This window comes from Trichosurus vulpecula, chromosome 3, assembly GCF_011100635.1.
Source record: "Trichosurus vulpecula isolate mTriVul1 chromosome 3, mTriVul1.pri, whole genome shotgun sequence".
NCBI lineage: Eukaryota > Metazoa > Chordata > Mammalia > Diprotodontia > Phalangeridae > Trichosurus > Trichosurus vulpecula.
In genome coordinates, this window is record NC_050575.1 from 154,667,153 (window position 1) to 154,680,240 (window position 13,088).

General features: G+C 38.1%; 1 protein-coding gene across 1 annotated transcript in view; it reads right to left on the minus strand.

The window, feature by feature from the left end:
- The window catches only part of LOC118841852 (liver carboxylesterase 1-like), a 72,099-nt gene that overhangs the window by 11,855 nt on the left and 47,156 nt on the right, over window positions 1–13,088 (minus strand). The window contains exons 9-12 of the mRNA XM_036749516.1: window positions 7,967–8,107; window positions 6,686–6,766; window positions 5,376–5,523; window positions 4,512–4,643 (exon numbers count right to left, since the gene is read on the minus strand). Coding sequence (XP_036605411.1) covers window positions 4,512–4,643; window positions 5,376–5,523; window positions 6,686–6,766; window positions 7,967–8,107 — 502 coding nt within the window. The remainder of the gene's footprint in view (window positions 1–4,511; window positions 4,644–5,375; window positions 5,524–6,685; window positions 6,767–7,966; window positions 8,108–13,088) is intronic.

The following is a 13,088-nucleotide window of genomic DNA, read 5'->3' on the forward strand; positions in this document are numbered from 1 at the left end:
TCAAAAGTGTTTGCTTCTGACTATCCCCTCCTCTCATTTGCCCTCCCTTCTATCATCACGCCACTCTCTAATCCCCCCCCCACTTTCCTGTAGGGTAAGATAGAATTTCATACACAATTGAGTGTGTATGTTATTCTATTATTCTCTCCTTAAGCCTAATCTGGCGAGAGTAAGATTCATTCAATCCTTCTCACTTCCTCCCTCTTCTCCTCCAATATCAAAACTTTTTTCTTGACTCTTTTATGTGAGATAATTTACCCACATCTACCTCTATCATTCTCCTTCTCCTAGTACATTCGTCTCTCACTCTTTAATTTTATTTTGTGGATAACATCCCTTAATATTCAACTCACCCTGTGCTCTCTGTCTGTCTGTCTGTCTGTCTCTCTATCTCTCTCTTTCTGTCTCTCTCTCTCTCTCTCTCTCTCTCTCTCTCTCTCTCTCTCCAAATCTATACATATATGTATATGTATATTGATACACATACATACATACGCATACATACATACATACATATGTGTGTGTGTGCATTCCCTCCATCTACCCTAATACTGAAAAGGGTCTCATGAGTTACAAATACCATCTTTCCATGTAGTAATGTTAACAGTTCAACTTTAATAAGTCTCTTATGGTTACTATTTCCTGTTTACCTTTATAAAGGCAATAAATGCTTCTCTTGAGTCTTGTATTTGAAAGCCAAATTTTTTATTCGGCTTTGGTCTTTTCATCAAAAATGTTTGAAAGAGTGGAGGGGGGTGGAGGCAAGATGGCAAAGTGAAAGCAGGGACTTGCCTGAACTCTCTCATAAATTGCTTCAGATACGTCTAAAATGCGAATCTGAACAAATTTTAGATTGGCAGAATTCACTGGGAGACAAAGTATACCAGATTTCCAGTCCAGGAGAGTGCACCAGGCTGGAAGAGCACTGGTCTACACCTGACCATAGCAAAGTGGGAGTGGGCCCTGGTGGATTGAATAACCAGCAGCAGTGGTGATTCCCAAATCACTCAGCACAGGATGGGGGTTTCTCAGAGCTGGATGAGACAGAAGTAGAGGGTATGCAGCAGCAACAGTAGCTACTACTGGGGCTATCAGCCCACAGACTAAATGTTTGAAAGTCACCTACTTAAACTTCCAGGAGCCAAGATGGCAGAGTAAACCATAAGTGCTCTTACCCCACCCCCAGCCCCCCTTGTTCACCTTGAAAATCCCAGAGAATATTGCCCCAGAAAAATTCCTGAAATAGGGGAACCAGTGGAAGAGAAAGAGCAGTTTTTTACCTCAGGAGGCTAGAGATATTAATGGGAAGGGTCCCTCTTACTGTGGCTGAAGAGAACCATGACAGGACAGGAGGCATCCAGCAAGCCCCACCCCAGCTGACCAGGAAGAGATCATGAGCACCAGGGGAGTGGAGCTGGCAATTGCCAACACCAGGACCCCAAGCATGCCTTTGCACAGCCAGGGGAATTGACAGACACCAGCGTGAATGGACCCCCACCAGCTGCTGAGCCTACCCTTGCTCTAGTGCAGTCCTAGGGGAAGAGGGGACCTCCAACAGCCAGACCATCCCTCTCCCATACCTCATGTCATGAGCTTTAGGGAAGGCCCGGGGTGTATTGACAATCAAAATGGGTTCTTAGCACTTAATTCAAACAAATGCCCTTGAAGAATTTGGCCTTTGTTTCCTTGATTAGATTGAGAGTCCTTGGTGACTTTCTTGCCTCAGGGGAGGGCCTAGTTTACACATGAGTTTGAGTGACATGTTTGGGACATCAGAGGCTTTTAGACCACATGGGTTTAAGTCACCTCTTTGTGATGATTTTGGGTCACATGGGTGAGTCACATGTGTGACTCACCCTGGACCCTGAAAAAGGAACAAAACCAGGGGTTTGCTTTCTCTTTTTTGGAGCTCTTACCCACAGCCATGGTGGTGTGCGTGATTCTGGGCCAGCCCTTGTTATGAGCTCCTGGGCTGAACCTAGATGTTGGTAACCATGAATTGTATTTGGTCTGTCTGTTGATGTTTGTAATTTGTTTGTATTTGCTCCGAAGTTCAGGGTGCTGGCTTTTTCTGCTGAACTAAATGAATGGTATTTGTATGCTGAATTGAAGTAAGCTTGTTAACCCCTTAATGTTGCTTTCCTTACTAAAGCAGATCAAAAGAACCTGGGCTTTGGCAGAATTCTTATTGTTGGGCTTGTGTTGGTCTTTCACCCCCACAACAGCTGCTAACCAGATTGTTGAAACACCTTAAGAATGTATGAGCTTTTATATTGGGTTCATACTTTAAATATTCAAAAGAATCATTGTATATGTTACTTTTCAGCAAAATATAGTTTTCTTCATCTCTTATGTTTTTGCTATTGCCTTATAAGAAATCATAACAGCTACCTCTGTTTTGTATGTGTGTGTATGCATTTGTGGGCATGTGTGTATATGTATGCTTGTATGTGTGGCATTCAGCTGGAAGGGGTAGGGAATCTAAGGCCTTGAGGCCTCATGTGGGCTTCTAGGTCCTTGGGTGTGGCATTTTGAATGAGTCCAAGTTTTACAGAAGAAATAATTTTATTAAGAGGATTTGTTCTGTGAAGCTTGGATTCAGTTCAAGGAGCACACTTGAGTACCTACAGGCCCACATAGCACCTTCAGGCCATAGGTTTCCCACCCCTGACTGCTGAGGCATAATGGATTTTATCCAGTGCTTTATTTTCACCATGTGAGTCTTTCTGTTTCAAATGTGTTTCTTTTAAATAACTTGGATTTTGCTTTCAGATTCATGATAAATTGTTGTGTTAAGGATGATTTCATCCCATTCACATTCAAAGCTATTATAGCTAATTGCTTATTCCCCCATTCTATTATCTTATGTTTTTCTTCTGTATTCTCTTCTTTTCCCCTTCATTTCAAGTTATTTCACTTTTTTCTCTTGTTTTAACTCATTCTTCACTATAACCTCTCTAAACTTAAGGTTTCTTTTGCTTATGACTAATCCTTTCCTCAATATACTATCCCTTTTTTCTTATGCTTTCTTTTCCTGTTCCTATCTGTATCCTTGTTGAATTGAATGCTTTGCTACACCAAATTCCTGTTTGTTCTTCTCACTTTTGACTATCATACAAGAAAGTGAAGTTTCAGTGGAATCTTCTGCCACCTTTTCAATTTTTCATGTAGTTCTACTTGCCAATTCTGATTGTGTGTCTCAAAAAGTTCCCTTATATTTCCAACATTTTCTCTTAATTTATTCTCTCTACCCCACTCCCTTTTGTTATTTCCAGTTGGGAGTCCTCTCTTCCTCTTGACTTTCTGTCCTTTACATTACACAGTGCACCTTTTTTGTACCCTCTCCTTGGACAACACCATACTTGGATGGAAAACTAGGGAACTATAAAAAGGCAAAAGCTCCAAGATGGAAGGAGAAGTCACATGCTCATAGCATGAAATTTGACAGCACTGATGGCTTTTCTGACTTTGAAACACAGAGATTCTTCAAAAGTATGTCATTTGCTCTCCTACCCTCATTACCAAAATCTTTGAAAGCAGAAGAGCCATCAGAGAGAATCAATCTCCTAAATCAGACCTATCAGGGATACTTGTAGCATTCTGTTCATCATAAAAGAATCTCAGAACTAGAAGAGATCTCAGATTCAGTCTAATCCAACTCATTCAGAACAGGAACATCCTTCATATTCTAACAAGTGGTCAACTAGTCTCTGGTTGAAGACTTTTGGTGATGAGTAACTCATTACCTTAAGTGATAGAACAAGAATGCTTTCAGATAGCCAATTTGTTCTGGTTATATTACCCATTGCATTTGGTTCTACCCAAGCAGAGCAACTCTAATCCCACATGATAACCTTTTACTGTGTGTTCCTTAAAGTAGCTTTCCATCACTTGCTTGCAAAGTCTTCTGCCCTACAAAGTAAACATTGGCTGATCCCTTACCTGTTCTGAAATGGCATGGTCTTAAGGGAGCTCCCCAATCTGGTTACTCTACTCTTGATGTTCTCTAAGTCATCATCGTACTCTCTAAGTGGTGTTGCCAAGAACTGAACAGAATACTACAGATGTGGTTTGACTCTGAGTGAGTAAAGCAGGACTAGCAGATCCTTTATCCTAATCACCATGTTACTGTCAATGTGGTCAAGAATCACTTCCTTTGGGAAAGAAAATATCTTGGTTTGGTTGTGACATTTGAGTTTTAGGACAATAACCTTGGTGATATGAGCATGAGGCTGAAGAATAGAGATGTTTGTTCTAGTCCCAGATCCATCATGAATCTATGATAAGTAATTTTACTCTCTGTGACACAGTAATCTACTCCTATATTTTGGAGATAATAATACATTATACTTTCGACCCCACAAAGGTGTTGTGAGAAATGAGATAAGAATAGAAAGGCACTTTGGTAACCTAAAGAAGTTGAACATTTCTAAGGACTAAAAGTTATCTTTCAGAAATGGCCAATAGGTAATATTTTGATGAAGCTTTTGTAGCAAGCAAAGATTCGTTACCTCTTAAAAATGGAGATCCAAAGACAGAAAAGATGTCATCCCCATGGTCTGACTTGACTGTTGCTGGTTTCAAGTTTCCCCAAACACTTGATCGATGCTGAAATTCATACAAGTAAGTGGGTGCCCCTGAATCTGAAAGGAAAGAAAAAGGAAGAAAATTCTAGGGTCCTTTATCACAAATGGAACATTCTGGATAACCTTTGGAAAGCTAAAAAAAAATGCCTGTGTTCTGAGATATTATTTTAAACAATTGGAAAACCTAAATCCTGTGTATATAATGTAACTAGAGGTACCAAGAGAAGTATGGAGAAAAATGGCCAAAATTAAAGGAGGTGTGTTTTTTCCCTAAGGTTACCATATATCCTGTGGTAGTTCATTAAGAGCCTAAGCCCTGACTTCCTGATCATAGAAAATTAGAGTTCATTATAAACATAGAGGTCATCTTATGCAATCTACTGTCTCATATAGAAATCCCTTTGGTGTCATGCCAAATATATAGTAATCTAGTTTTAGCTTAATAAAGGCAGCTCAATCTAGATCTTCATGCAACAAGTGCAATCATTATACTGCCCTTCCCAGCTGACTAACAAATCAATATATTGAATAATAGTATCTACTCACAATCTGTTCTTGTCTCCACCATATTTCACGTATTTGTACTGTGCATTTTTATCTAGGAAAGATTTGAGCCTTGGTCTTCAAAATTTAGTACTCTTTTCATTACACAGATAGATGTCTAATCATCATTTTGGTAGGGTCTGAACAAAGTAACTCCAGAATCATCTAATATCTTTGGCTAAAAGCTGAAAGGGATATCCCTGGCTTTATCACAACCCCTTTCCCTCATATGCCCCCAAAACTCACCCCTGTGAAGTCGACCCAAAGTCACAGTTGGGATCGAAAATATCAATTCTCCTAGCATTTCCAGAAATATGTCTTTCTTTTTGACAGGATCATCTGTCCCTCCAAGATACTCTTCAGTTATTATTGGAGTAAGGTCTTCGGGGATTTTCTGCAATGACCAATGAAACAAGAAGTGGAAGGTGACAGAACATTCATTCATTCCTTTCTTTCATTTCTTTACCTATCAATTAAAATCTATTAGTCCATCTATTATTTTATCTCTTCATTTACTTGATGCCTTATTTAAGGTTGCCACAAGTAACATATTTCACCATAACATTGTAATTGCGTTATAAACAAGTTTCAGCATGTTATAAAACCTAGCTAAAATTCAAGCATATCACCTATTCATAATATTGCTTGTTAGATTAAGTTCCTCAGAAATGTTTCATTTAAAATCATGTTTTTATCAAATAAATTACTAAAATTCAGGAAACTATGACTATTTTAAGGACTATTCCTTTGTGTTGGGTCCCTTTGCTAGACATTTGGTAGAAAACAAGGATGAATTAGACAATTTCCTTCAGCATGACACAGTAGATGGAGAGTTAGCCTAGGAAGCATAAATATCTGGGTACAAGTCCTGAAACTGTCGCACACTGGCTATGTGATTGTGCAAATTATTTAATTTCTCAGTGCTCTAGGCTCTTCTCCAAGACTATAAACTGCAGAAAAGTTGCCAACCTGAATTGGTAGAAGAATTTTCCTTATTAGGATTTTCCTCTACCAATAAATATCAATAAATAAAGTTTATAAGCTAAGAAGGAGTTAAAAAGTGACAAACACAAGCATAATGTAAAGTATACTTGGACAAATGACTAAGAAATTATAAACAATATGCTATCAAGCTGATTGCAAGGTGGGTAACAATATTCCCAAATTGTTGGAGTTGTTGGTTAGAGAAGACATGATAAATTCACTTTATGAATTCTCTTACTGGTTTTTACCTTAGAGGCAGGAGGACCACATCAAAGGTTTCCATTTTCTAACCCAAGGAGACAACTGCAAGTTAAACTCGTTTGTTCTTTGATTGCTTTGTGTCTGATCTGTGATTGAAAACATAATGGTGCAGCAGAAATTGCACTGGAATGGGCATCAGGAAATCTGGGTTTAAGTCCTACCTCTGCCACAGACTAGGTGTGTGACCTTTGGTAAACTCCTTCACTTCTCTGGGCCTTAGGCTTTCTCCAATTATCAAATGAAGACATTAAACTAGATGGGCTTTAAGATTCCCTCCTAGATCTGATATTTTATAGCTCTAGGTTTCTTACAAGAAGTGGGTAAGAACGCCATAAGAATTCCGTAGCCATTTCTTGGTCCAGTCCATCTTCTGGGATAGGATATCCCAGAATCTGCACGAAAAAAATGAAATTTTACACAACACATTAATGGAAAATGGGGAAAGAAAAGTTGCCTGAGTGATACAAATAAGCAAGATGATTTTATTCTACTTTTAGCTTTGAAGTACAGTTCTCTGATGAGTTTGATTAGTTCAATGGATTAACATGACTTACTAAATACCCCAGGAAACCACAAGAATAAAAAGATGACAAAATATCTTTCAAATACCGAAAAGAACAGGCTCCATTTCCACCAAGCAGACAGAAGCATACATTGAATCTGGGATTCCCATAGTACCCAGAGGGTTGGCCAACGGTGAGCTTCTAGATGCTTAACCACTATAGCTTACCTAGAAACCAGACCTGAAAGGGGCTAATTGAAATGGAAATCATCATATTCCTTTAGATTACTAGAATTCCCCCAGTTAGAAGGTAGATGACACTGGTAGAGGTAATCTTGAACCATTCATACACAAATAGCTATCATTTATGTCTGAATGAGTTATCTGAAAGACTCTTTAATCTAGTTCAACCAACTCATTTTATAGATAAGGAAAATGATGTTCACAGAAGAGCAATAAGTGACTTGTGCAAAGTCACATTAGTGTGAGTATCAGAGTCAGGATTCAAACCTATGTGTGCAGATCCCAGATCTGATGCTCTTCCCACAGCGCCATATTGCTTCCACATTTGTGGAGATGAGAAGAGTCAAACTCAGGATTTCATACAAAATCTCTCCAATTTAATTGAGAAGAAAACTTGAGGAAGGGATAAGGGCACTGTATAACTTATGGGGGAGGTGGTGAAACACCAACTGAGAAAACACATGAGCTCCAAGCTTTGCCCTGATATCATGGATTGTATCAACATGAGACAATCTCTTCTTTACTATGGATATTAGTTTTTTCATCTGAAAGATGAGAGGTTTGGATTTGATGCCTTTCAACTCCAAGGTCCTAAGATTCTTTGAGTGGGAGAGTTCTAGACACAAGATTTGTCTCTGCAACAATTTAACAATTGCCTAGAATAATTCCTTGGAAATGGAGTCCTGCACTGGGGGAAAGAAGTGCAGGGTTGTTAACTCAGAATCAACAGCAAAACATCTCTGCAGAGAAGGCCCAGCACACTGCAGATTTAGCTGGGGTGGGGCAATTCCTGGTTCTAAAGAGAGAAAGGGAACGCAAAATTCCAGAAGAAATACAATTCTCTCACATTTGGAAGAAACCAACCAAATTCATGGTTGGTGATACCCATGATATAGGGAATGTGCTTGAACTGCTTTTCAACCAAGAGCTCGTTGGGACTTCGGGGGAAAAATACTCCATCCACAACTGCAGGTAGGAACACAAATTTCTGGAAGAAAAAAGTAGTAATATAGTCAGTTTCTTTCTCCAACCCAGATTAATTTCATTTTTATGTTCTTTCTCTATGGGTTATGGAGGGACAGAGTCATATCATCTTTTGGTGAGGTCAGCAGGAAAAATGACCTGCAACTTTGCTTTGAGTATCCAGATTACAAGGACACTACTAGACAATGTCTTTATCTTACGAATGAATTGATTATTTCTTAGCCAATTACTTTTGACCTTTTTCAATTGATTTCAACACCATGGATCAGAATATATATAAAGTCACTTTAGTAGATAGTATGGGCAGTAGCTAGTATGTGGAGAAGGATTAGTGTACAAAAACTCATCCTTGTTAAAGTGTTATCTTAAAAAATGTTATCTTGACTCTGTATGGGGTGAAGTAATAATTCGATGAAAAGACATTGTTTCCTCTTCTTTTTAAGGTCAAGTTTTAGTGCCACTCATGGCACAAAGCCTTCTTCTATTGTTCTAGTTGATATGGATTTCTCTCTCCGTGAAAGTCACTTAAAATTTATTTGAATGTGGACAAAAAGCCCTGAACTGGAAACAAAAAGGCTAGGATTTGATCCAGAGCCCCAACATTTCCAGCCAACTCACTTGGACCCCAATTCTCTTTAAATCTCAGTTACCTCTTTTGTAAAATCAGATGATCCTTGTGTAATGTACCTTAAAGTATTGTGAGGAAATAAAAAAAATTGTACACACACAATGAAATTTGGAGTCATAACATTTATATATTACCTAAGATTTAATCAATCAACAAGTGTGCGTTGCTTTCTAATTGTTTCATCGGTCCTGTCACAAAATTATAAAATGTCAGAGGTGAGCATTTGTAATAAGAATGCAGATGTTATCTAATCCAGCTCGTACTTTAACAGGAATGTCCTTCATAACAACCCAAGAAATGCACATCCAGGCCTCACCTGAATATCTCCAATCAGGGGGAACTCATATTTACAGCCATCCAATTACACTTTTGAATACTCCTAATTATTAATTAGTTTTCTGTTATGTCAAGCCTAGAGGTGCCACTGCATATTCTTCCCACTGCTCTTAGACATGGTCTATGGGGTCAAAATAAAACAAACAAACAAACCAACAAACATAAAATTGCTCTCCCAAGGGAGCCCATAAACTACTTGAACACAGCTACCATGATTTGTCTGAGTATATGCTTTTCTAGGCTGACCAGTCCTCATTCCATAATCCAATCCTGTATGATGTAAGGTAGAGGACCTTTGCAATCCTGGATGCCCTCTTCTGAAAAATCTTGGCCTTGCTGATTTCCCTAATAAATGTTTATCCCTAGAAATGAACAAAGTGCTCTATGTCTAACCAAGGCGGAATGCAGAGAGTCTATAATCATTTCATTTTTTTAAGTTTTGCCTCTCTAAATGAAGCTTCTTGGGGTAGTCCTAATAAGAACTCCAAATTATGCGTAGAATGATTTTACATGTGTGCATGTGTACACATAATTGTGTCTAATGGTAGCTATCTCTGGGGGAGAGAGGGGAGAAAAAAGGGGGAAAAAGAAATTTGCATGATCACTTTATTATATATTTAAAAGGAATAGCAAGTTGCACATAATAAATTTGCAGTTTCACATGCAATCTTTTTTATTATATGATGTTATGGAAATGCTTGCTTTATTCCATAAATTAAAATAAAATTAAAAGAAAAAAGTAGGTAGGAACAAAAATTCTACAAGGGATCTTAGCCCACAAAGTATGGGATACCTTCAGTAATAAAATTCTGGAGAAACAAAGAGAAGCAAAACCAATGAGTAGGAAAATATTGATGTTACTTGAAGAGAAGATGAGGATACACAGAGAAATAGCAATGATAAAGGGGTTTTTAAATATCTAAAGCAGTAAAAGCAAGAGCAGGTAAGAGGAGGACTATAGTAAGTAATTTGATATGGTCTTTAAACAAAAATTGGTTTCAAAGATGATAAAACTTACAAGGAACTGAGACTAGTGAAGAAAAGTATAAATGACTAAACAGGTATTTGAAGCTATATCAGGGAAAGGAGGGATTAGAGAAAGGTTAAAACAACTGCTTGGAGTAGTTAGGAGAGTAAGAACCAAAAATACAGGGAAAGGGTATTTAATTCTTGTTTTCCATTTGTTGTCTTTTCTAAAGAGTATGATCTTTGCACTCAAAATGGTAGAAAAAATGACTAATTGTGAAAGCATACTGGAGACAAGTAAAGACACAGTAAAAGAACACTTGGTTGATGCTCCCTATGAAGTGAAAAAACCTCGTTACTATGAACTGTGACACTAGGTACTGAAAGAACTAGAATATAAGATTGCTGAGCCATTATCTGTGATATTTGGAAGTTTGGGGAGAATAGAAGAGGTATTGTAGAACTAGAGAAGGGAAAAGGTAGTCCTATTTTTTTAAATAAATAGAAAAGAAATGCAAATTATGGGATAATTAAAATAATTTCCACTCCTTGCAGCATTCTAGAATGGATCATTAAGGAGATGCTTAACAAAAGAAGAACTGATAACTGAGCTATCATGGACACATTAAGATCACCAGCCATCTTAGATTGTCAGACATTTTTCACAAGGCTTCTATATTTGAAGATGATGGGAATGCTAGGGATTGAGTTTCCTCTATTGTTGTTTAGTCCTGTTCAACTCTTTGTGACCCCTTTTGGGGTTTTCTTGGCAAAGATACTGGAATGGTTTGCCATCACCCAGCTCCAGTTCATTTCACAGATGAGGAAACTGAGGAGAGCAGGTTTAAGTGACTTGCCCAGGGTCATATATAGCTAATAAGTGTCTGAGGCCAGATTTCTTTATTTCTTTATTTATTTTTTTATAAATTTTTTTTCTTTATTTTTAGTTTACAACACATGGTTCTACATAATTTTGAGATCCAGATTTTCTCCCCTCCCTCCCCAAGACGGCATGGAATCTCATATAACTACCATGTATAACTTCGCATTGAATTAATTTATACACTAGTCAAGTTGTGGAGAAGAATTATGACCAATGGAGTGAATCATGAGAAAGAAGAGACAGAACCAAAAAAAAAAACCAAAAACAAAAACAAAAGAGAAGAAAAAAGGCGAGCATGAAGTGTGCCTCAATCTGCATTCAAACTTCACAGTTCTTTCTCTGGATGAAGATAGCATTCTCCATCGTGAGTCCCCTGGAGTTGTCCTTGCACCTTACGTTGCTGAGAAGAGCGCAGCATGTCAGGGTTGGTCCTCATAGAATCCATATATCTGTGGTTGTGTACAATGTTCTCCTGGCTCTGCTCCGCTCACTCAGCATTATATCGTGTAGGTTTTTCCAGATTGTTACGAAGTCCGTATCATCCCCATTTCTTATGGCACAATAGTATTCCATTACTTTCGTATACCACAGCTTGTTCAGCCATTCCCCAATTGATGGGCATCCCTTTGATTTCCATTTCTTGGCTACCACAAAAAGAGCCGCTATAAATATCCTTGTACATATGGGTCCTTTTCCCGCTTGTGTGATTTCTTTGGGATACAACCCTAGAAGTGGTATTGCTGGGTCAAAGGGTATGAACATTTTTATAGCCCTTTGGGCATAGTTCCAAATTGCTCTCCAAAATGGCTGGATCAGCTCACAACTCCACCAGCAATGTAACAATGTTCCAATTTTCCCACATCCTCTCCAGCATTTGTCATCCTCTTGTTTTGTTATTTTAGCCAATCTGACGGGAGAGATGTGATATCTAAGAGTTGTTCTGATTTGCATTTCTCTAATCAGTAGTGATCCAGAGCATTTTTTCATATGCCTATAGATAGCTTTAATTTCTTCCTCTGAAAACTGCCTGTTCATATCCTGTGACCATTTCTCAATTGGGGAATGGCTTGTATTCCTATATATTTGGCTCAGTTCCCTGTATATTTTAGAAATGAGGCCTTTATCAGAGAAACTAGTTGCAAAGATTTTCTCCCAATTTTCTGCTTCCCTCCTAATTCTTGTTGCATTGGCTTTTTTTTTGTACAAAAACCTTTCAATTTAACATAATCAAAATTATCTATTTTGCATTTTGTAATGCTCTCTATCTCTTGTTGGGTCATGAATTCTTTACTTTTCCATAAATCTGATAAATAAACTATTCCTTGCTTTCCCAGTGAGGCCAGATTTGAACTCAGGAAGATGAGTCTTCCTGATTCCAAGCCTGGCATTCCTTCCACTGATTTTAGCTAAACATCTGATAAGGCATCTTATACTCTTCTTTTGAGAAAGATGGAGAAATGTAGAAGAGATGATAATATAATTAGATGAACTGGGACTGATGCGATGACCAGACTCAAAGAGAATTTTTCAACAACTCAGTATAATCTTTGCAGGAAGTCTCCAGGGGAGTACTACATGCATCTGTGCCTGGCTTTGTACTGTTTATTTTATTTGTATCCATGATTTGGCTAAAAGGATTTATGACAAGGATGTCAAATTTGCAGACTACCTTAAGAAAGGAGGGAAAGCTAACTGGATGACAGTCAGGATTCAAAAATATCTTGAGATGCTAAGCTAGAGCACTGGGCTGAATTTAACAAAATCATATTTAGTATCAAGAATATTTTTTAAGATTAATTAATTTATTTTTAGTTTTCAACATTCATTTACATAAGATTTTGAGTTACAAATTTTCTCCCCATCACTCCCTGCCCCACCACCCCAACATGGCATGGATACTGATTGCCCCTTTCCCCAGTCTGCCCTTCCTTCTATTGCCCCCCTCCCCCTACCTTTATTCCTTTTCATATTACTTTCTTGTGGGGCAAGATAGATTTCTGTACCCCATTGCCTGTATATCATATTTCCCATTTGCATATAAGAACAATTTTAAAATTTATTTTTAGAACTTTAATTTCCAAATTCTCTCCCTTCTTCCCTCCCCAGTCCGCTCCTTGAGAAGGCAAGCAATTCAATATAGGTTATGCATGTATCATTATGCAAAACACTGCC